This window comes from Ursus arctos, unplaced genomic scaffold (assembly GCF_023065955.2).
Source record: "Ursus arctos isolate Adak ecotype North America unplaced genomic scaffold, UrsArc2.0 scaffold_26, whole genome shotgun sequence".
Taxonomy (NCBI): domain Eukaryota; kingdom Metazoa; phylum Chordata; class Mammalia; order Carnivora; family Ursidae; genus Ursus; species Ursus arctos.
In genome coordinates this window covers 41,884,262-41,906,055 of record NW_026622941.1, presented here as the reverse complement: position 1 = coordinate 41,906,055, position 21,794 = coordinate 41,884,262, and the positions used below count along the sequence as shown (strand labels likewise).

Genomic DNA, 21,794 nt, shown 5'->3' with positions numbered 1-21,794 from the left:
CCTCTGCCTGCAGCTCCCCCTGCTTGTGCTCTCTTTCTGTCTAATAAATAAATAAATAAATAAATAAATAAATAAATAAATAAATAAAATCTTAAAAAAGAGAGAAGAAAAAAGTAAGGTGTCGAAGAGTATATATAATATGCTACTTTTGGGGCACTTGGGTGACTCGGTTGGTTAAGCGTCTGCCTTCATTTCAGGTCATGATCCCAGGGTCCTGGAATCGAGCCCCCCAGGGAGAGCCTGCTTCTGCCTCTCCCTCTGCCACTCCCCCTGTTTGTGCTCTCGCTCTGTCAGATAAATATGAATAAAATCTTTTTTAAAAAATGCTACTTTTCTATAAAAGGTGGGGTGGGATAGGATCCATATTAAATTCACATCTATATTTATATAAGTATATAGATATTTTATATATATAAACTCTGAAGGGACAGAAGCATAAGAAACTAAGACTGGTGGCTTCTTTGGAGGTCAGGGAACTTGAGCAGACAGGAGACAACGATGGAAGACTTTTGGCACTCTTGGTTTTAAATCATGTGAATGTATGAACTATTCAAAAAGTCATCTATAATAAGGAGAAAATTGATGTGGCTCTTTAGGAATTTCTATTCTTCCATATGAAATTAAGAGTAGGGGCGCCTGGGTGGCTCAATTGGTCAAGCGTCTGCCATCGGCTCAGGCCATGATCTCAGGGCCCTGGGATTGAGCCCCGCATGGTATCGGGCTCTCTGCTCGGCAGAGATCCTGCTTCTTCCTCTCACTCTCCCTCTGTGTTCTCTCTCTTTCTCTCTCTCTCTCTCTCTCTCAAATACAGAAATCTTAAAAATAAATTAATTAAATTAAATTAAGAATAAATCTGTTGAATTACTAAAAAGAAAAATCCAGGGGCGCCTGGGTGGCGCAGTCGTTAAGCGTCTGCCTTTGGCTCAGGGCGTGATCCCGGCGTTCTGGGATCGAGCCTCACATCAGGCTCTTCCCCTGGGAGCCTGCTTCTTCCTCTCCCACTCCCCCTGCTTGTGTTCCCTCTCTCACTGGCTGTCTCTATCTCTGTTGAATGAATAAATAAAATCTTTAAAAAAAAAAAAAGAAAGAAAGAAAAAGAAAAATCCAGCTGGAATCTTGACAAGGAAAAAGAACCTTTGCTCTTCGCTACTCTGCTCCTTCCGCGAGTATCAGAAGTGCAACGAAAGATACGAGGGACCGAAGCCAGGAGACGCTGGTCAGGTGGGTCCCAGGACTGGAAACAGTTAAGAATTCAGGAGAAAGTCACGAGTGCTAAATGGCTGTTGTTTTTCTTTTAAACACTGGCCGTTCAGAGAACCGTCTATTCCACTCCTTTATGTTTGCCTAACTGTTTTATTAAGGAATTACATCTCTGGGGAAGAAGGAAAAAGAAGTATTGAACAGAGATCTTTAGAACACCTCTGTCAAGCAGCCTACATGGCGGGTAAGACTTCATCACCCACCTGGTGGCAGGTTATCTTAACTGCAGGTGGGGGTGGCGCTTGAGAAAAACTGCCTTTGTCCAGCTGGGTTTACAAATCCAAACCCAGGAAGGGCAGCCCAGCGTGCTTTGCAAACTTGTTTGCTTTGTTTGTTTTTCTAAAGATCAGTCCAGCTTCTTGTCCTGAAGGATCACAGATTCCAAATTAGTAGAGTCAAAATTAATGAGATTTTCCAGTAACGAGCCTAAGACTAAAATTATGGAAAATCCACTAATTATAGACTAGGCAGCCACCTAGCCACGACTTGGAGCCAGGCCTCTGCAGGGAGGAAGGAGAGGGAAGGTCACGGATGCAACCTGTGCCTGACCGTCCTTCCTTCCTGCTGCCACTGCCCTTCTCCCTGGGCTTGGGGGCCTCACAGCACCCAGTGCTTCCTGCCTCTGAGCTCTGACCCGGCGTTCCACCCCCCCCCCCCACCAGGTCAGGCTAGGCCCTGCTGCTAAGGGCTCTGTAAGGCCAAATTCCTGGAAACTACAAAATAGGGCCCACAGTGGAGGTGGGGGGCATGTTTTCCCCTCAGTTCTGGGAAGCAGTGGGGGGAGGGATGCTGGGAGAAGGAGGAAGGTAGAAAAGGCAGACAAAATGCCCATTATACCCAAGCCCGTCAATTTCCTTTCTTCATCTCTTTATCAGTGTTTGTGACTGAGCTTCTTATCAACAGGAAACGCCTGCCTAAGGGGACGAAGCAGGTCCAGGGGGACTGGACGCCAGGGACTGGGAATTCTGGGTAGCGCATTGCTGCTGTCCAGCGTGACCGAGTGGCCTCATGATTCCCAGGACCCAGTAAGGCTCTTTGCCTTGGTATCTGGTGAATCCTTAGGTCTACGGAGTGAGACAGCACATCAGACAGGCCCTGAGGCCAAACGGTCTGCGGGAGGGTGGGGCTCCACCCCTAGCCCCGTGTGACCAAGGACAAGTCCCCGAACAGCTCAAGCTATGAAGTAAGAACTGCTTTTGGCTCTAAAACCCACCAAATCCCCTCCTTTTTAGCTGAGGAGAGGCCAGATGACCTGCCAAGGTCACAGACAACGTAGTGACAATCACCCCAATTGGCCTTTCTAGTGCATTTGCCCCGAGCCCTCATGTGCTGGGCATCCAGGGCTGGGACAATTAGGTACTTGGCACAGACTTCTAGATGAAGGGGAGGAGAGGAGCTCTAGCACTGACTGACCTCCTACTATGTGCTGGGTGCTTTAGAAACACGGATCATCAGACCAGGATACTGGTCTCCCAGATGGGACTCCCAGGAGAGGGACAGACCGAGGGTCAGATTTCACAGGAGGCGAAGATCAAATCTTAGTGCTGAAAATAAACGCCCAAGAGGGATAGCTCAGCCAAGCAAGGCTTTATGGGTGGCTCAGAGGAACAGGTTTATCTAGACGTCTTTCTTCAAACTGGCAAAAGCCTGAATCAAGAGTATGAGAACTGGCTGTTCTCCTGGTTAGGAGAGACAGGAAAGGTTTCTGCAGAACAGAGCATGGGCCACCTCGCTTCCATGCCTTTGCCCTCTGCCCACCGGCTGGAGCAGCCATGCTCTGCTTTTGGTGGTGGCCGGAGGAATAAAGGAAATTCCAGCGTGCCTCTTGTCCCGTCCTCGTGTCTCCCTGGACAACCCCACTCTTTCCCCTCGCTTCACCACTTGCTCCTGCCGTTGGGATCTAGGTCAGTAAGAGTGGGTGGGTGAGAAAGAACAGAGAAGAAACTCATCCAGACGTGACACCCCGCAGGGCAGCAGTGACAACACTTTAACCTGAAATCTGCCTGAAAATAGACTGTGTGTCTATGACATTATGCAAATTATATGCAAAGTCAAGAAGCCCTCTGTCTCTATTTCTAGCAAACTGAATGGGCCTTGGTGGAAGCAGCTCCTTCCAAGAGTCGCCCACCTAGAGTGACGGTGGCACAGATAGCCTTAGTCCCCGCCCTGGGAGACCGGACTCAGGGCACGCACCCCTCCGCTCCACCCCCAGCCTGGGTCTCCCACACACAAGGACGGCCACGTCTTGGTCTGTCAGTCTTGTTGCAAGGGAAGATTGGGGGGAAGCAGAGCACCCTTCTTGAAGGCTGATGTGGGGTGGGACTGAGGGAGACTGGTGACTCACATGGAGGAAGGGAGAACCGTCCTTGAGGGCCTGGGTACCTTGAGGCCTTGGCAGGGGAAGGGGTGGTCCTCAGCTTCAAAGCTCATGCTCTGGAGACCACCTTCACCCCACTTGGCATGTTACAGACACTCGTCACCCCTTAGGGAGGGTTCTTATTATACAGATGATCCCTTCCCTCTTTGTACAGGTAAGGAAATTAGAGTTTGGGGTCCCCCAGGAAAGTAGGGCAAAACTGCAAAGAAGTCAATGGGTTTTCTTCTTCCACAGGCTGGCAGGTTCCCTAGGTTCTTCGTGGGGGACAGGGGCTGGGACCTGGTGATCTCCCAAGGACTCTTCTAACCCTGGAGGGCAATGAGCCAACTCTCCTTTTTCCGACCCCAGCCATGTCCAACCATGGTGTGGACATCAGGGTGGGAACGAAGGCCCAGGGAGGAGAAAGACTGCCTTTGTGGGAGGCCAGGAACACTCTAATTTCCCCAAAGCTGGTCTAAGAGGTCCTCTGGGAAGGAGGGTACTGTCTGGGGGCTGGGTGGTTTCCAGGGACATAGGCACCAGCAGGCTTTAGCGGGCACCAGGCATGAGGCCAACTTGGGGCCTGCAGGCAGTCGGGTCGGTCCTCTGTGGTGGAAAGATTTAGGGTACCTTTCTGTGGTTCCCTACGAGGGCCTCTAATTCAAAGGCACAAATTTTCGAGGCTGGGAAGTCAGATGGAGGAGAACCTCTTTGCTTCTTTCAGTACTTTTCTCCCCCATGGCGCTTCCTTGCCCCCAATTTCCAGGGGCTGGGGGTGGGGGAGGTGCTTTCTAAGCCCAGGATGCCAGATGGGGTCCCCGAGGATGGTGAGCTCCTTCCCATCCTAGGGATGAGCGCTGACTCCAGGCAACATGGGGGCTCCATTTGTGGAGGGAATCGAGAACAGAGAAATTGAAGCGGACGGGTCCACGCTGCCTCTGCGTAAAGACGCAGAAAGCTCCTCCCTAGGTATGGTTTTCGGGGGACTGTCCCCGCAAACCGAGGCCTGGCGTAGCGCACGCACGCTGGCGCCGGGCGCGCGGGAGTCGGTCCCGTCCCTGCGCAGGGGCGGGGCGGGGCGGGAGGCGGCCGCTGGGCAGCCGTCGGCCAGCAGAGGGCGGTGTGGCGGGCGCCGCGAGCAGGCTGCTCCCAGCCCAGGGACAGACCTGAGATTTGGGCGGCCGCGGGGGTCGTGGGGGTTGGACGCAGGGGTCTGCGCCAACTGTGACTTGTCCCCAAAGGGCAAAGACCGGGCATGATACTCTGGGACCCGCTCCTTCCCCACCCCCTCAGATTTCCTCTGCGTCAAGCCACTGCAGAGGCACCAGCCTGGCAAGACTCAGCAGGAGCTCGAGATTCAACCATGGTTTATTGAGGACCTACTATGTGCTAAGCACAAGCTAAGTGCTCCCACAAACAGTGTCGCCAGGTAAGAGACTGTAATCTGGGCCCTGGCACACCTTCCTGCCCTCAGACAGAAGCACCAGGCGCGCTGCTCTCCCCAGGGCCTCCTTCCCTCCCTAGCCACTGGTTCCTCTCTTCCAGCACGGTGGCCCCCATCAGTCTGTCTCCTGCCTCAGACCTTCTCCTCCTCTGGGATTTTCCAGCCTCGGGGGGGAGCTGCGGCCCTCAGTTTCTGGCTGTGGAGTCCCAGGAGGAGACACGTTGCCCCCCACCCAGCAGAGAGAAAATCTGGCATGGGGTTGGGGGGCACTGGCTCCTACACTGGGTGGGTTGCAGTGACCAAAAGACACGAAAGTGCCCCAGGCTCATCTGAGGACCCAGCAGGTCCCTCTCACTTTCTGTTTTCACCCGGTTTCACTTCCTGGTCGTGCTGTGGGCCTTGCACAACATGGGGAGACAGGCCTGGGAAAGTGCCACCGTGGCTGGCGGAAGCAGCACGCAAGTGCCTGGGGAGGTTGTGCTGGGTCATCCACAGCAGGAGGGAGGAGGCTCCGGTGGAGAACTGAGGGTCCTTCTCCAGCCTGCCCCGAGGGCTGAGATGCCGGGTCTTCCAAGCTTGGGACTGTCCTCGTCCCTAGCCTGAGCCCCCTATCCCCCATCCCTCAGGCTCCACCTCCCATCGACTGACCTCCAGCCCATCCTCCCGCCCAGGGTTTGGGGTAACCTCTCCATTGCATGGACATACACCCTTGACACTGCCAAATGCTGAACTTTCCATGTGTTTCTCCACAGCCACCAGGTTCTTCCTAGACACACACTGTCTGGGACCTGGCCAAGGCTGTGGGTCTGGGCCAGGGGCCAGTGGAGAGCAGGAACCTGGGCGCTGGAGGCTAGCTGGCTGGAGCCAAATTTCTTCTGAGCCTCGGAGGCCCTGCAGGGAGCCGGCCCTCAGCCCTTCTCAGTCCTGGAGAGAGAAGGCTAAGCCACAGAGTGGGGTGAGTGGCTGGTTTGCCTGCCAAAGGCCCAGGGCTGTCTGAACCCAAGGATGGCTACTGGTTTGAGTTAAGACTGGAGCTTGTAGAATTTGTCTAGGAGGCCTTTCAGGCACTCCTGGCCTCAGATTAAGTTATTTTCAAGTCCCCACCTTGAGGCAAATTGCCAGGGGCTGGGGCAAAATGAGCAGAACGGACTGATGAACTGACCTTTGACACAGGCTGAAATTTCAAAGAAAATTAGAGCTGAAAAAACCTCAAAGGACATCAGGACTGAATCTTTCAGTAGATAGATGAGGAAACAAAGCAATTGCCCAGGAGCAGAACCTGGGTCTCCTGACTCCCAGCTGAGCATTTCCCCAGCTGTGCTTGGCTTTAGATTCTCCCAGTTGTTCTGAAGGTCCTGGGCCTCCCCCGTCTGACCTACTACCTCTCCACCGTCCTCTGACCCTGCCACAGCTGCAGCAGGATTCCCCGGTTTTGATGCCCTAAGAAGTGAGTTAGAATGGGGCTGGGGAAGGGGCCCAGGATCAGGCCCCAGCTCTCCCAGGCAGCTGGCGCTCAACTGATGGGGTCTTGTCCAGGAGACAGAGGCCCCAGGCAAACCCGCAGAGAGGAAATGATGGACCCTGGGTGTCGGGCTGATGCCAGAGGCAAGATGTGTCCTGAAGGCTAGACAGAGCCCTGCGTCACCCTGGCAGCTGTGGTGGGGCAGTGGGGTTGACCGAGGGCAGGGGGAAAAGTGCAAGCCCGGGCTCTGGGCCCGCGACTGGGATTCCCTGGCCTGGCCACCCTGGCTCTGGGGCCTCTTTTGCATCCTGTCCTGGGGGTGGTAGGGGCTGCGCCCAGGGCATGAGGGTGGGGAGGGAGCCAGGCGTCAGGGAGCCTGCTGCTTTGAGCAGGCCAGACGGTGGGGGATCGGGTTTCAGCCCAGCTGTATTTTTGGCTGGATGAGCCGGCAGGCAGGCACAGCCGCCCATAGAGGGGCACCCCCCTCCCCAGCACACGCACACTACCTCTCCCCAGACAGGCCACCCCGCACCGTCTGCCGCCCGCCCCGCCCGCAGAGGGGAGTCAGGCTTCAGGCCTGAGGCTAGTGAGTCACTTTGGGCTTCTGGAGGCCGGTGCTGAGTTTCTGCAGGGTCTTCTTGATGCGAAGTGCAGTGAGGCGGGCAGAGGGGTTGGGGTACCAGCACTCCCGCATCATCTGAGCCAGGCCTGAGAGGACCTGTGGGGCGGGGAGAGGCAGAGGAGAGGGGGCAGAGACATGGGTCAGGGAACCTGGAAAGGGGGTGGCAAGGAGGATGCCCCCGGAATGGGGAGACAGAAGCAGGACAGAAAGGACGGGAAGAGGGAGATGAGAGTGTTGAGGAAGGGAAGAGGAAAGCCGGGGTGGTAAGAGGGGGAATGGAGGCAGGGAGGAGAGGAGAGAGACAGAGATAGAAGAGGAAGACTGTGGAGTGAGAAGGGGGCGGAAGGCAGCAGGCAGGACAGAGAGACGCTGTAACTCCGCTCTTTGGGCACACTCAGGCCGGCCCTCGTTGGAGAGGAGTGTCTGTGGAACACCTTACACCCACTCCCCGCCTTCGCCAAGACCGGGGATGGGGAGATGTGCGAGCCTCGGGGCCCCCCTGCAGCCGGACCCCAGGGCGGAAGACAGTGTCTGCCTGCACCTCCACCAGCCCTGGCTGGGCCCAGCGGCCACTGGAGGAGTGTCCCGGGGGAACCCAGCCCGGGACGCTCAGGGGCCCCAGAGTGAGCCAGTCTCAGAACTCAAGCTGCCTCCTGACAGGGAGTGCGCGCAGAGCGGCGCATATATGTGGCTTTTCACGGATACGCATGTCGTGTGGAAACATACATGTGGTCTGTGTACGTATGTGTATATACATGTGCGTTCACTCTTTCCAGAAACATCGGTTGAGCACTTATCGTGAGCCTGCACAGCGACAGATAACAGGGATATGAGGCGGCGGAGGAGACACGCTCTTTGTCTTCACAGGGCAACAGTCTGGCATGTATGTGCACGCACGTATGTATCTGTGAGGATGTGTTTATGTGGAAGCATGTGCATGCCTGTATGTGTTTGCGTACACACGTGTGTGTGTCTTATATATGCCTGCGGAGTGTTGTGAGAAAACACAAAAGCAGACAGCAACAACAAAAGTTCATAGCAAGAAATGTAGCAGAGAGACTCTGACTTTCCAGGCCAGATGGAAGGTTCTGGAAATCCCAGAACCACCCAAATCTCAGGGGTCCACAGGCCAGGGATGTGGGAGGGAGTACCCAGGGAGCGACCCTGGAATCTACCCTCCGGAATCTCTCCAGGTGAGGCAGAGACCTCAGGTACGTGCTCCCAGGGCCAGAACGCCCAGCTGTGAGCCTCCACCACCCCGTGCCACCCCAGCCCCTGCAGAGGCCTCACCGGGTCTGCAGCCAGCCGGTTGGGGATGGTGGGCGTCTGCTGGTCTACACACACCACCTTCTTCATGTCCTCAAAGCTGGGATCATTGGGCACCACATCATAGAAGGGGGGCCTGTAGTCCTCCACGATGCCTGAGGACGGAGGGGGGATGGGACAGTCACTCGGCACCCCAAGAAGGCTTCACACCATCCCGAGGACAGCCTTGCTCACCTTCTGTCCCAGGGTCCAGAAAACCCGCTGTCTGACCCAGGCTACCCCTGAGGGGGCCTCTATAACGTAATCAGTATGTTTACCGATAATACGAATGACGGCTGTTGACCTTGCACTCACTACGCGCAGGCGCTGGGCTATACACCCTTTCACGCTCTATCTTCTTCACCTTTGCGACAGCCCAATGGGTATGACTGTCACCTCTAGTTTACAGATGAAGAAACTGATGCTCGGACCAGCTGAGCCCAAGGTTACACGGGTAGTAAGGGCAGAGCACAGGCTTAAACTCATCCCGTCGGATTGCTAGGCCAGACCTCGTTCCAGTCTCTCCGTGGCTGCCTCCCACCCAGGGCCCGGGTGCCGCTCCCAGGCCCCAACTCTCACGGATGCCTGATAAAAACGTTTACTGGCCACGTACGCTGTGCCAGGCGCTGTCCTAACTGCACGGCATTGAATCCTCTCAGCAACCCTAGGATATAAGTCATGCTATTCGCCCCACGTTATGAACAATGTAACTAAGGCCGGAGGGGTGACGCAACTGGGCTAAAATCACGCAGGTAGTGAGTGACTGAGCTAAGATTTAAGCCCAGACGGTCTCACCGAAGCCCAGGCTCTTGACCTCCGAGCTCCGCTTGCGGGAGGAGAGCTGGCCTGCTGCTGGGGGACGCTGCGGCACAAGGAGCAAGGGACTTTTACCCAGGCCCCCGTAACAGCCCCCCACTGGCGGAGACGGCAGAGGCCTCGCTGCCCCTTCTCAGCCGCCAGCGCCACTTCTCCTCGTCATCCCCGAGCAGGAGCCTTCTGGAAATGCTGCCTGTGGACAGCTCAGGCAGCAAAGGCCAGACCCAGAGAAGGTGCCCCAGACCCCCGCACCCCCCGCTTCCCAGCCCGAAGCTGGGGGCCGCGGCCACAGAGCCACAACCTAGCCAGAGCCTCGCCAGCTGTTCTCCCCGTGGCGGGCTTCCAGGCCGGCCCCTGGGCCGCTCGAGCCCTAATCAGTGCTGCGTAGAGGCCTGAGCGTGTCTAATGGGCCTTTAATCAGTGCCGGGGCTGACACCAGATTACAGTGTTTATAATGCGCCACGAATCTGTGTGGGGCTGACAGAGCTTCCCTCCGCCCCAGGGGCCCGCAGTCAGCCTCCCCCTTCAGTCCCAGCCGGGCCAGCCTTCCCTTCCTGCCTGCAGCCTCTGTCCAAGGGGCCTCGGCTCCCTCCAGGTGCCGCCTGCCCCAACCTTGGGGAGTTCACACCTGAAGGGGCAGGAATCTGAGCCCCTCGAGAGTCTTCCAGAAGGACTGGTTACACCCTGGCCTCCATCTGTCGATGCTGAGGGTGCATGAAGCCTGGCATGGGGCTGGCTCCTAGCCGATGCTCAGGAAATGAGAGTGTCCCTGTCCCCAAGGAACAGAGCTCCAGTCATATCTTGAGGTGGTCCCCGACCTGTGAGGACCGCCAGCCATCCCTCCCCATAGACACCCTCCACAGACACTGACAAGCCTCCCCACCTGGTCCGGACCACCACCCAATAGCCATCCGCCCCAGGGCTGGGAGGGCACCGGCCACAGGGCTGCCCCTGCACCAGCCATCAGGAATGCGGTCCCTCTACCTGCTCCCAGCCCCTCCAAAGGCGCCCACAGTCATAACGAGGCAGCGATAAGCAGCCAGGGCAGACGCTGGTACACCCTGCATTTCTGTAGCAAAGAAACCACAGCTGCAGTGTCAGATTGCCCGGCTTCAGAGCCTGGTGCTGCCTGCAGCCAGCTGTAGTTCTGTACCTCAGTGCCCTCACCCGTGAAATGGGGCTGACGCTGTGTCAGGCATTCGCTATTACAATAATACCACGAATATTTCCTGAGCCCCAGAATAGCTCCAGATACTGTCCAAGGATTATCTCAACAACTAGAACTATCTTCATTCTAATTTTCAAATGAAACTGAGACTCGGAGAGGTTAAGTAACCTGCCCGTGGTCAGTGGCAAAATCAGGAAGGGAACCTAGGCAGTCTGATTCCCAACCCATGCTCTTCACCGCGAAGCGATACCACCTCCTGCCAACCCGGGACGGTGAGCTAAGGTCATACATAGCTATAGCACGGCCTTCGGCACATCTGTGAGCTCAACACAAGTCAGCTGCTATTGATACATCTGTTACTGTGACTTATCCAAGATCTCACAGCCAGAACCACAGAGTCACACCTTAAAAGGTCACTCAGTTGAACCCTCAGGCCATGGGCACCATCCATGACAGGAAGCCCCCATCTCCTGCCTGTCCGCCTGTCTATCCGTCTGTCCCACGCCACTTTCCCCACCCTGTGCGGGGCAGGCCCTCACCGTTGACAATGGTCCGACGGGCAATCTCCCACAGCACCAGGCCAAAGGCCCAGATGTCTGTCCACTTGTAGGACTCAAAGCAGTCGGTGCGGATCTGTTCTTCCAGCACCTCGGGGGCCATGTACCGCTTGGTGCCCACTCGCGGGTTGTTGCCGATGTCCAGGTAATCGCTACCTTGGGAGTGCATCACAGCTAGGCCTGTGGGTACCAGGCCTGTTACTCCTGCCGCTCACCCGAGCCCACAGACAGTACCGGAGGCTGGGGCACAGGAGGCAAGGTGGGCTTGGAGAGAGATGGTGGGACACGGAGCAGCAGGCAGACGGAACCCTGCCCGGAGGCGGGCTGGGAGGCGGCAGCCACCCGGAGCACACTTGTCCCTGTTATGCTCTGCTTGAATAGCCCTCCTGCTAGGTGCCCAATCGCCCAGAGAGATGTGAGTCAGCAAGGCAGGCGTTACTGTGCCCATTTCACAGAGCAGAACCCTGAGGCCCGGGGAGGGGAGCAATGCAGTCAAGTGAAGCCAGGGTGCCCCTTCTCCCAACTCCCGGAGCCAGGGCGGTATGCTGGAAGGAGTCTGGGCTTGCAAAGCGGCAAGGCAACTTGCGGGGCTCTTGCGGAGGTGAAATGAGACAGCACACGCGCCAGGAGGTGTTAAAGTACCAATCGGTGGCATTGGTGGCGCCACACACATGAACGGGCAAAGGCAGAACCCGGTGGGGAGGGACAGTGCTCGAACCCCGCGCCCTGCGAAGTGCCTGCCCCTGCCCAGCTGCTCACCCAGGTCGGCAATGCAGCACTGCAGGTTGCTCTTGACCAGGACGTTGCGGCTTTTGAGGTCTCGGTGGGCGATGGCCGGCTTGCCCTGCGTGCCGAAGATCTCCACGTGCAGGTGAGCCAGGCCACAGGCGGCCGACACAGCTAGCCTCAGGGCCAGCTGGGGCTCCAGCGTCTGCCTCTGCAGAAAGTCGTAGAGCGAGCCGTGCTCGTGGTAGTGCGTGATGAGCCACAGCTGTGTGCTCGAGTTGCGGGACGTCATGTCCGAGGCGATAAAGCCTGTGTGCAGAGGGTCAGGTGGCTCAGCCAAGGGGCGAGGGAGAAGGGAGGCTGGACTGATCGGGGTCGGGGTCAGGGTCAGGGCTGGGGCTGGGGTCAGAGAACAAACGGCCAGGGTAAAGCTGGGGCTGGGGTGGAGGCTGGTCTGGCTTAGGTCAGAGAGGAAGCTGGAGTCAGAGGTTGGGGCCGAGGGGCCGACGGGCATCCTTCAGGACTAGGTCCGTGTCCCGAGGCCTGGGGACTCCAGCCCTGAGTGCTCAGCGTCCCCACTCGCCTAGGATGTTGTCGTGTCTGAGCAGCACCGTATTGTAGATCTCGGTCTCCCGGAACCAGGACTGTTCATCCCTTGAAGAGAAGATCTTGACGGCCACGCTCTCACCATGCCACAAGCCACGCCACACCTCGCCATAGCGGCCCTTGCCTGATCAGATGGCGGGAGGGGTGGGAGAGGTCACATATGGGCACGCGTAGCCCCTGGGCATGGGGAACGCCAGAAGAAACCCCCATCTTGGTGCTGCACTGGCCCCAACTGCAGAACCCCTGACGTTTATGTTTTGCTTAATCCAGCCCTGCCCCCATTTGCCCTGTGACCCCCAGCACCTGCAGAAGGATCTAGCCCTGACCTATCTCCAAGCCACCCCTACCCAGCAGAATTCCCATTCGGGGCCTGGTCCTGCCCAGGACTCCGAGGCCAAGAGCTCGCTCGCTTGCTCCCTCCTGCAAGCCCACGGGAGCCCTTGGTCCCATCCCCCCGCTCACCCACGGCTCACCTACACACTCCACGAGGGCCACCTGCCGCGCCACTGTCCTTTGCACCAGGAAGGGGAGTCCTGAGCCACTGCCCGTGGTGCAGTCACTGTCCAGGAGATCCTGGGGGGTACGAACAGGACACTGACAGGCTGCCCCCACCTGGCCCAGCCCATGTCTGCCTCCCTAAGCTGGGCCCCGCTGCTGTGTCCCCACATGGTCCTCACTCGCCCAGCCCCCCCGCCCAATCAGATCTCTGTCTGTGATTGTGCCTTTCTTGGCTACCTGTCTCTCGGCACCCCTCTCTGATTCTGTGGCTCCTGTCTCCACCCCTCCCCGCCCGTGTCCCGGGTGCCCCCAGGCCCATACCCCCAGCATGCTGTCCCCCTGCTCGGATGCCTTCAGGATGAGGCTGGACTCCCCCAGCTCGCTGTGCAGGCCCCGCGGCTTCTCCTGCCTCCGCCGGACATGCCACAGGCCCAGGGCGCCCAGGGCCCCCAGGACCAACAAGGCCAGCACGGGGCCCAGGATCAGAGGCAGCTGGCCATCTACCTTCGGCTGCTCCGGAGGAATTTGGGTGGCTGGTGGAGGAGGGACACTGAGGCCCAGCTTCCACCAGGCCAGATCCCCCCACCTGGCCACTCTGCCAGTCAGATCCCAGGGTCCTGCCTCCCCCCGCCCTCCCGTGAGGTGGGAGCAGGGCAGGGAGGAAGGGTCCGAGAAGACGGGGCCGGCCGGCCGGGCGGCTGCACCTACCCTCCAGCACCAGGGACACGTTGTGGTTGCAGAGGGGGCTGTAGCAGCAGTAGTGGTTGACGAACTCGGTGGGGCGCCCCCGGCACAGCTCCTCGTGCAGGCTCCCACAGCCCCGGTGCTCCTGGGGGTGGTGGCCCTCCTCCCGCACCAGCACGACCGTGCACCAGGCCCCCTGGCACGTAGGCCCCCTGCAGTGTGGGCTCTCACAGGTGCAGGTCACCAGCGGGCCCCGAGAGGGCTTCACAGGGTCGCCTGGGACGCACACTGGAAGCTCAGCCACTCTGGGCCCGACGCCTAGGCCGGGCCTCACACCCCGTCTGTCCCACCGCCCCTCCCTTCTGGCCTCTCACACACACCCCCTGAGGCCTTGGTCCTTTAGTCTCACCCATAGATTATCTGTCCTTCCAGAACCTTACTCTCTGACACAGTGAGAACCAGGCTACTGTCCCCTCCCTGATCCTAGGACCTTTCCTCCCGGTTCTAGACCCAGCCCTGGCCCCCAGCCCCAACCCTGAGAGCTCTCCCAGGCCCTCCCTGCCAACGTCCCCACTCTCTGCACCCTGCAGACAGAGAGGTTCCACCCTGGAGGCCAGTAGAGCACCAGTTCTACCGGGTTTAGATCTGGATCAGGAAGACAGCAAAGGAGGGCTGGGGTAGCTGGGGGTTTAGTCTAACTGAGCCTGCCTCCCACTCTCCAGCCGAGCTCCTAAGTCCCCCCTCTCCCAAGCTCCTCAAATTCAGCCCCAGCAGGAGCTGAACCCAGCCAGCCCTTTCTCCATCCAGGCCCCTGTCCCCTACCTGCTTCCCTCTACTTACCCTGGGTCAGGCCCAAGGCCATCAGGAGCATCAGAAGGCCTCTCCTGGGGGGGTCGCAGGTCATGGTCCCTGGAGAGGAGAGGGGGTACAGTAAGATCTGTGAAATGTGATCCCCTCGGCAATCCCCTCGGCGTTTTCAGCCACTAACTGCGGGTCCCTCCCACCCAGAGGAAATCACTGGGAGTTTTTGGGGGGGCAGGGAGGCCTCCTCCCTACTCCCTGTGTCTGGCTTTGGGGCGGGGCCTGCAGGGGAAGTCCTGGTTCACTTCCCCATGGAAACCATCCTGTTAGGGGTAAAGGGTGGGGGAGCCATGTTTAAGTGACAGAGAGTTTGGGGGACTCCCAGCTATTTACCCCTGCTTCTGAGCAGACTGGAGGGCACAGAGGGCATGGGGCTGGGGTGGAAGGAGCATCTCTTCAGGTCCCCCCCACCCTTCTGTCCTCTGCCTCCTGCCCACCCCCTCCCTGTCCACCTCTTTCCCAGTGCCCCCACCCCCCTAGCACTGCCTGCCTCAAACATAAACAGGCTCCTGTCTTCACTTCCTGCCATTCAGGGTCCCGCCAAGCTGGGAACAGGAATCAAGATTGTTTAGATTGGGGTCTGGATAGAACAGGCAGGAGTCACGCACTGCAGAGAGTTCAGGGGGTATTCTCAGAGAGGGCTGGGGTGGCTACAGGGTCTGGAAGAGCCACCTGTGGCCGGGACAGCCCCACGACAGAATTCTAGGGGGACGCCTTGGGAACCACAAAGCCCAGCTCCTTATTTTAGAGAAGATGGAGATTAAACCTCAGACAGGGCAGGAGACTTGTCCAAGGTCAGACGGGATTCAGTGGCAGCTCCAAGAGTACAGCCCTGGTGTCCAGACTCCCAGGCCCCCGCTTTCACCATTCTGTCTCCCAACCCAGGGGGCAGCCTTGGCCTGAGCCCTCGGGGTTGTAACAACCGTACAGACCTTGAACAGTGCTGGCTCACCCCAGGTGGGGAGAAACCTCTCTGCACCTCACAAGGGTATAAGATGCCCTCTCTGAGCCATTCCCTGGCCCCCTTCCTTCTCTCTCCTTGCTGTCCTGGGAAGGGGTGGGGGTAGGGCCTGTGATGTGGGAGGGGAAGTGAAACATACTTAGACACTGAAGGTTTGACCTTCCATGGCTGGTTAAGTTTGAACTTTTCCAGAAGTGTGGTAGGGAGTGTTAGGGAAGTAATTCTGATCTATGATAGTCCCCAACCTAGGTCCCGAACCATGTGGTGCTCCAGAAGCCACCCCCTTCATCATTTCTCAAAGACTTAGAACAAGAAGATAAGGACTGATGCTGCAGCAAGAAGGGCTGAGGTCAGACAGCAAGAAGGACTTTCTGAATGGTGGAGAGTGTGCAGGTGTGTGCCTGGGGACTGGATCCTCAGGCAGGAGCAGCGAACACGAGGGAGGGGAGTGTCTTCCGGCCTAATACAGTGAGGCTGGGAGGGCTGGCTGTCTGGCCACATGGGCTTCAGCAGACCTATAGCCTAAGAATGGTACCATATGAAGCTCCACGGTGCTGAGGCTCTGAGGGCAGGGTGGTTGTTGGGGGGGGGGGGGTGCTCCTGGGCCTCTCTGGCTGGTGGCAGCTCTGGCCTTCCTGCCTGGGCTTCCTCTGCCCCAGAGGCCCAGGGCTGGGGGAGGAAACGGAGCCTTGGGCTGTTGCAGCTGTGTCCCCAGCCTCTTGCCTGACCTCCTGCCTCTCACCCCTCCCGGCAGGCAGTGGGGACTCCGGCAAGCACTCAGCAGTGGGACTGGTAGCTGGAGAAGGAGCCCAAGATGAGCTGAATTTGCCCCCTGGGGTAGGGGCGGGAAGCCTTCCGTGGAAGCCTTTGCTTGTCCAGAAAGCAGCGAAGGAGAAAGTATGGGGGAGGAAGGGAAGGGGGGATAACAGTAAGGATGAATTGGGCATCCTTTTCGGATCCTCTACCCATGTGTTCACTTCTCTGACGGTGCCCCAGTGGGGCATAAGACTCACTTGAAGCGCTTCGTTAGAAATGCACATTCTTTGGTTTCAGCCCCACCCCCACTTCCAAATTCTGACTTCAGTCCATCTGGAACCAGCAAGAAGCATGCACTTGAAAAAGGCCTCCAGGTAATTCTCATCGGTTGGCATGGGTCCCACCCCTTGAGACATGTGTCCTACACATGCTAAATCCGGTCCGCGTGTTTTCATTTCGCTGTGCGGGGCCCTGCTGGGTGACGGGGAGCAGAGTGCAGAGGGCAGAGACTCTCACTCCCACCAGGGCACCTCCCTAACCCCCCCCCCTCCCCAACTGCAGAAGCCAGGGACTTGAAGACACTGCAGAGGGAGGGCACGGGGAGGGCTTTGTTCTCAAGCCTCCCAGGCTCAGCTACCATGCGGGCGCGGGGAGCGCCTGACAGCATTTGCAGAATCCACCTCTGGTCTCATCTGGGGAATATGGTGGAGTAGAATTGTGATTCTCCCTCCAGCTTTTAACCGGGCCTGGCACGGAGTGACGGACAGGAGACGTGCTGAGCCCTGACCCGCCTGAACTCCGAGCGACCCTGAACGATTCGCCTGGAGACCTGACTCTAGCAGGAACAGACTCCTGGGGACAGGTGGCATCCCTCCCCTTCTAGGCTGGAGATCTCCCGCTGCCAGAAGCATCACTGCTGTTGGCCAGACATCACAAGTGCCAAGCTAATTTCAAACGTTAACTTACCGCTGTGAAAGCCTTCATAATAAGAATGAACCATCTCTGAATACTACTTATGAGCTAAGGACTCAATTTTGACGGTTAATCTCGTTTAATCCTGGCAACCATCCGGTGGGGAAACTGAGGCTCGGGGATGTTACGTTTCTTGCCTATAATCATCGTGTGTGTCTTGACTGACTTAAATTGCTGGTAATAAATCCTCACTTGGGCATTTTCTGCCTCCAGTTCCTTGGTGTTCAGTGAGTCCCGCAAAGGAGTAGAAAGAGCAAGTGGGTTTTGCGGACAGTAACCCGATTGCACGCAGCTGTTGTCGTCGCCGGGTGCCCGAGGCGGGTTTGCTTAGATGTGAAGACAGAAATCATCTGCTTGCTGTAGGCTTAGTCTTCAGTGGCGGAACCAGCATCGGGGTGCGCTCAGAAGGTGGTTGTCAATCTGTTTCTCCTCAGCACACCCCAGGAATTGTCACAGGGCTGGAAGAGCCTTGCTCGGCGTGTCAGCAGGTCTTAGCCAAACAGCAGAGGGCTAGACGGCGCTACCCAGACCGGGCTGCCCCTTCCCATACACACAATACTTTCATCGTCATCACTTCCCTGGCCCTCCACGGCAGTGTGATGGAGCATCAAGCCTGGATCTTAGGGCCAGGCTTCTAGAAGGCGCAGGCAGTGCCAGACAGCCCAGGGGTCAGGGTTCAAATCTTGCCTCTGCCTGGGTTCAAATCCTGCCTCTGCCACTTAGAGCTATGAGCTGTGGGGCAAGTAACTTCAACTTTCTAAGGCTTAGGCTTCCCTACAAAAAATGAGAATAACGAGAGTGCTCATTTCAGGGGTACACCGTAGTAAAACTAAGTGGCACACAGTAAGCGCCTAATAAATGCCACCAAAAGCCCAACAGCACCATTTACACCATCCATGGGGCTTTGGACAAGTGACTCAGGTCTGAACCTCTTTCCCTTTCAGGAGGATGGGCATAAGAAACCTGCCCTGCTATGTTGTGGCCAGGATTACATGAGAAAAATACAGCTAAGTGCATATCTAAGACTACATAGTAGTCTTACCACCCAGGGAGATGGGCGGACAGGCACTTGGGCAAATGGGGCCGTGAGGGATCAGAGAGGACAGACCCTGACTCAGCCAGAAGCTGCCCCTTATAGAGAGGGCGAGTGCTGCAGTCCACTATGCCCCTGTCCTTCAAGTAGGAAAGGGGGTGGGTGGCCAGGCCAGGAATGCTCTTAACAGCACTGACCTCCAGGGCCCGCTGAAAACCTGGGGTATCAGCCTGCAGGGAGACTGGGAAACCCTCTGGCCTGGATCCCCAGAGAAGGCCATGGCATGGGGATTATCTGACCACGCAGGGTTGGAGGTGAGGTTTGTAGCCTGGAATTACAGTGGCAGATTCCTTAAACAAGAACTGCAAAGGCTGGTCTGAGAAAGGTGGGCTTCAAGGGGAGGCCCAACAGGGTGGGAAGTCGCCGCTCACTCCCAGGTTAAGGCAGCTGCCTCGAGGGACATGTGACCCCTTGTCCCGGAAGAAGAGCAGGGATCCCTTCTGCCCATTTTACAGATGAGGCTAGGGGAACAGAGAAGTTAAGTGACTGGCCCCAGGAGCCAGAACTTCTCCGATTTCCAGCCCAGGTTCGGCCCAGTCTGCTTCAGTCTCAGATGGGGTCACGGGCAGACGTGCGCGGAGGGCGAGGGGCAGCTCGCCCCAGTGCGGAGCTGGGACTGACCCTACGGCGACCTCTCTGAGGCGCTTTCTGGGATCTGCCCCAAGAAGGGGCCCTGCGGGGTTGGTGGGGGGGGGGTGTCAGGAGGCCCGCGGACCTGGACTCACCTCTGGGCCCGCCCTGCGGGCAGCGGGCCGGGCGCCTCCCCTCCCGGGCGGCGGCCGCGGTAGCCCTGCGAGCGCTGGACGGCGGGCGCGGGTCGCGCGCGGCCCGGGACGGCGCTGGGGCCCGGGAGGGGCTCGCTCGGCGCGGATGGCGCGGCGGCCTCCCGGGACTGGGAAAGGGGCTGGAGCAAAAATGTTTCTTATTCCAGCGTCTTCCTGCCTGGCCCGGCTCCACCACTCCCTCCTAATAAACCGTTTCCTATTGCCCAACTAGCCGACGGGCCGCCCGCTCGCCCCTCGCTGGGGCCGCAGGGCCCGGACCCTCCTCCGCGCGGCTCCCAGACCCCGAGGGCAGCCGCCACCCTCGGCTGCCCCGCGCCCCGGGATCGCGGCTGCGCCCCCGCCCCGAGCCTCCCACATCCGCCTCCCCGAGGGGGCGGGCCTTGGACTCTGGCCGCGGGGGTCTCGTGGGGGCCAGGCCCGGGGCCCTGGGGCCCGGAGCCGAGGCGGGAGGCACGGTCTGAGCCCCGGCCCGAGGAGGGGATGGAGGGGGAAGCGCCCCCTCGCGCTCCGAGCCGCGGAGGGGGTCCTGGAATCCGGGACTGGAAGGGGGGCACCGAGGGAAGGTCCGCGGGGAGAGGGAGAGAGGAGAGGTGACTTACCTGGCCTCCCACTCTCAGCCCCTGGTCCTGGGCCTGGGAGGCTCCGAGCAGCCGAGGCAGAGTTTGGGGCTGGCAGGGTCCGAAATAGTTTAGCCCCGCCCTCTCCACCCCCTACCCCCGCCCTCGAGGAGTCCCCACTCGGTCCAAATCCTTCAGCCTCCTCCCTCTTGCCCCTTCACCCCCTCTTTGTTCACTCCCCTCTTCCGCAGCCTCCCTCGGCTCCGCGCAGGGTAAACAGGCCCAGATGGGGCTGCTCTGGGTCCGTAGTGAGAACAGCAGAGAGCCCCTCCAGCCCCAGCCCAGCTCAGGGACAAGGACGGCACTCCCTACAACGCTTGGCCAGAATGGAGGGAGAGGCTAGGAAGTGCCTTGGACTGCCCCCTTCCAGGCAGGCCCCTCACCCCACCAAATGGAGATGGGGACTGGAAGTATGCGGGAACACTGATGGGACAAGGCAGACAAGGTGCTGGGGGGGGAGCAGAATGGCTTCTCCCCCAGAGAGAGACTCACTCTTCCTTCTGATTCCTTTGCAGAGGCTCAGAACACTGACATCATGGTCTTGCTTTGCTCCAACCACCGTGAGCACCCACCCTGGAGGCAGGACTTCATTTCTAGCCTCCCGGTTATCCACAAAGACCCTGAAGTCTGGGAACCCAGACTAGTTGCGTAACCTTAGACAAGTGACACCTCGCCATGCCTCACTCCCCCATCTGCTAAATGGGCATAATCAACAGAGCCAGCCTCACAAGGGTCATCATGAGAAGGAAGGCGATGATGCTTATCTCAGCTCAGAGTGAAAACGCTGGCTGGCTGTGCCTGCCACAGGGTAGGCCCTCCATGAACGTGTTAAATTAATAAGTAAAACACCTGGAGAGGCGGTAGCCTCGGAGCCAAGCGGAAAGAGCAGGTACTGGAAGCAGAAGCGGACCTCTAAGGTGTCTTCCTCTACGAAGATTGTGTAAAATGGGCCAGGGACCCCCACCCTTTGCTGGGAATAGAGGCTGGGGGAAACATCGGCTAAAGGCTCAGCCAGCCATCAATTGCCGACTGACCTCACTTCCTCTGCTGAAACCCTCCCCAGCCCCCACCCCACAGCTGCTTCACAACTTGTGAGCATTGTGAATTCCAGAACCAAGGCACACCCAAATTTCAGTGTCAGGACAGAGCTGCGTCCTGCAGCCAATAGGAAGTACTATGGGATTACGGTATCTGCTCTTTTAGATTATAGCGGCCACTTCGGAGTGTGGCCTCCTGTCCATCTTTCATACCCACTCTCCCCCCCAACCCCGGCCTTGCTCTGGCTTCTGATAAACTTCTCCCAATCCCAGCCCATGGATCTCTGTCCTGGGAGGTGGAAATGGGGGCTTCCCTGAGGGAAGCATTCAGTCTGAGACACAAAGCGAGCACTGAAACAGTGACATAGGCTAGGGCTGAGTCGCTGGTGAGAGTCGGTGGGGACAGGGGACTTTATCTGGGAAGGGGTCATGAAACAGATGAAAGTAGGGTGGGGGGGTTGCCTGGGTGGCTCAGTCGTTAAGCGTCTGCCTTCAGCTCAGGGCATGATCCCAGAGTCCTGGGATCGAGCCCCCCATCGGGCTGCTCTGCTGGGAGCCTGCTTCTTCCTCTCCCACTCCCCCTGCCTGTGTTCCCTCTCTCGCTGGCTGTCTCTCTGTCAAATAAATAAATAAAATCTTCAAGAAAGAAAGAAAGAAAGAAAGAAAGAAAGAAAGAAAGAAAGAAAGATCGGGGGGGGGGGCGCCTGGGTGGCACAGCGGTTAAGCGTCTGCCTTCGGCTCAGGGCGTGATCCCGGCGTTATGGGATCGAGCCCCACATCAGGCTCCTCCGCTATGAGCCTGCTTCTTCCTCTCCCACTCCCCCTGCTTGTGTTCCCTCTCTCGCTGGCTGTCTCTCTGTCAAATAAATAAATAAAATCTTTAAAAAAAAAAAAAAAGAAAGAAAGATCGGGTTTGGAGGAGGAAGACAGGGCCCAATGGGGAACTGGGGAACGGGGATGTCAGTCTGTCCTGGAGACATCCCACCTTGCCAGAGCGCTGAGCCCTCTGGACCCCGACTGGGCCCTCTGGACCCCGACTGGGGCTCTCTCAGGCTTCTTGTGACCCCCATGAGTTCTACAGCACACAGAGAACCTGGGGAAGGCATCAGAGGGCCGCAGAGTCGGCGAAAGCCCCGGAGACTCAGCCCAATGAGGAAAGGGAAAAGGAATGACAGACTGTATCCAAGTGTACAAAATTAATTACTCAG

At 58.1% G+C, this 21,794-nt stretch overlaps 1 protein-coding gene and 1 long non-coding RNA gene across 9 annotated transcripts; one reads left to right on the top strand and one right to left on the bottom strand.

The window, feature by feature from the left end:
- Nucleotides 1-4,968: 4,968 nt before the first annotated feature.
- Nucleotides 4,969-19,607, bottom strand: ACVRL1 (activin A receptor like type 1). Of its 6 annotated transcripts, none has more exons than XM_057318924.1 (10): nt 19,532-19,607; nt 18,873-19,051; nt 14,345-14,413; nt 13,529-13,780; nt 13,142-13,353; nt 12,796-12,895; nt 12,300-12,446; nt 11,750-12,025; nt 10,973-11,170; nt 4,969-8,565 (listed from the first exon to the last, which is right to left on the bottom strand). In XM_057318924.1, the coding sequence occupies exons 3-10, from the start codon at nt 14,406-14,408 to the stop codon at nt 8,006-8,008; spliced, it is 1,809 nt and encodes a 602-aa protein (XP_057174907.1). In that variant the 5' UTR covers nt 14,409-14,413; nt 18,873-19,051; nt 19,532-19,607; the 3' UTR covers nt 4,969-8,005. The 6 variants fall into 6 exon arrangements, with proteins under 6 accessions (XP_057174907.1, XP_026357617.1, XP_044241393.1 ...); XM_026501832.4 differs by lacking the exon at nt 18,873-19,051 and having other exon boundaries at nt 4,969-7,240; nt 8,435-8,565; nt 19,532-19,605; XM_044385458.3 differs by lacking the exons at nt 18,873-19,051; nt 19,532-19,607 and adding an exon at nt 17,049-17,171 and having other exon boundaries at nt 4,969-7,240; nt 8,435-8,565.
- LOC123001247 (uncharacterized) lies at nt 7,440-17,251 on the top strand. 3 transcript variants are annotated; one of them, XR_007189453.2, is made up of 3 exons: nt 7,440-8,027; nt 16,380-16,456; nt 16,816-17,251. It is a non-coding gene; the product is annotated as an uncharacterized LOC123001247 (long non-coding RNA). The 3 variants fall into 3 exon arrangements; XR_006409878.3 differs by lacking the exon at nt 7,440-8,027 and adding an exon at nt 14,580-15,719; XR_006409877.3 differs by lacking the exon at nt 7,440-8,027 and adding an exon at nt 14,580-15,719 and having other exon boundaries at nt 16,081-16,456.
- Nucleotides 19,608-21,794: the final 2,187 nt, after the last annotated feature.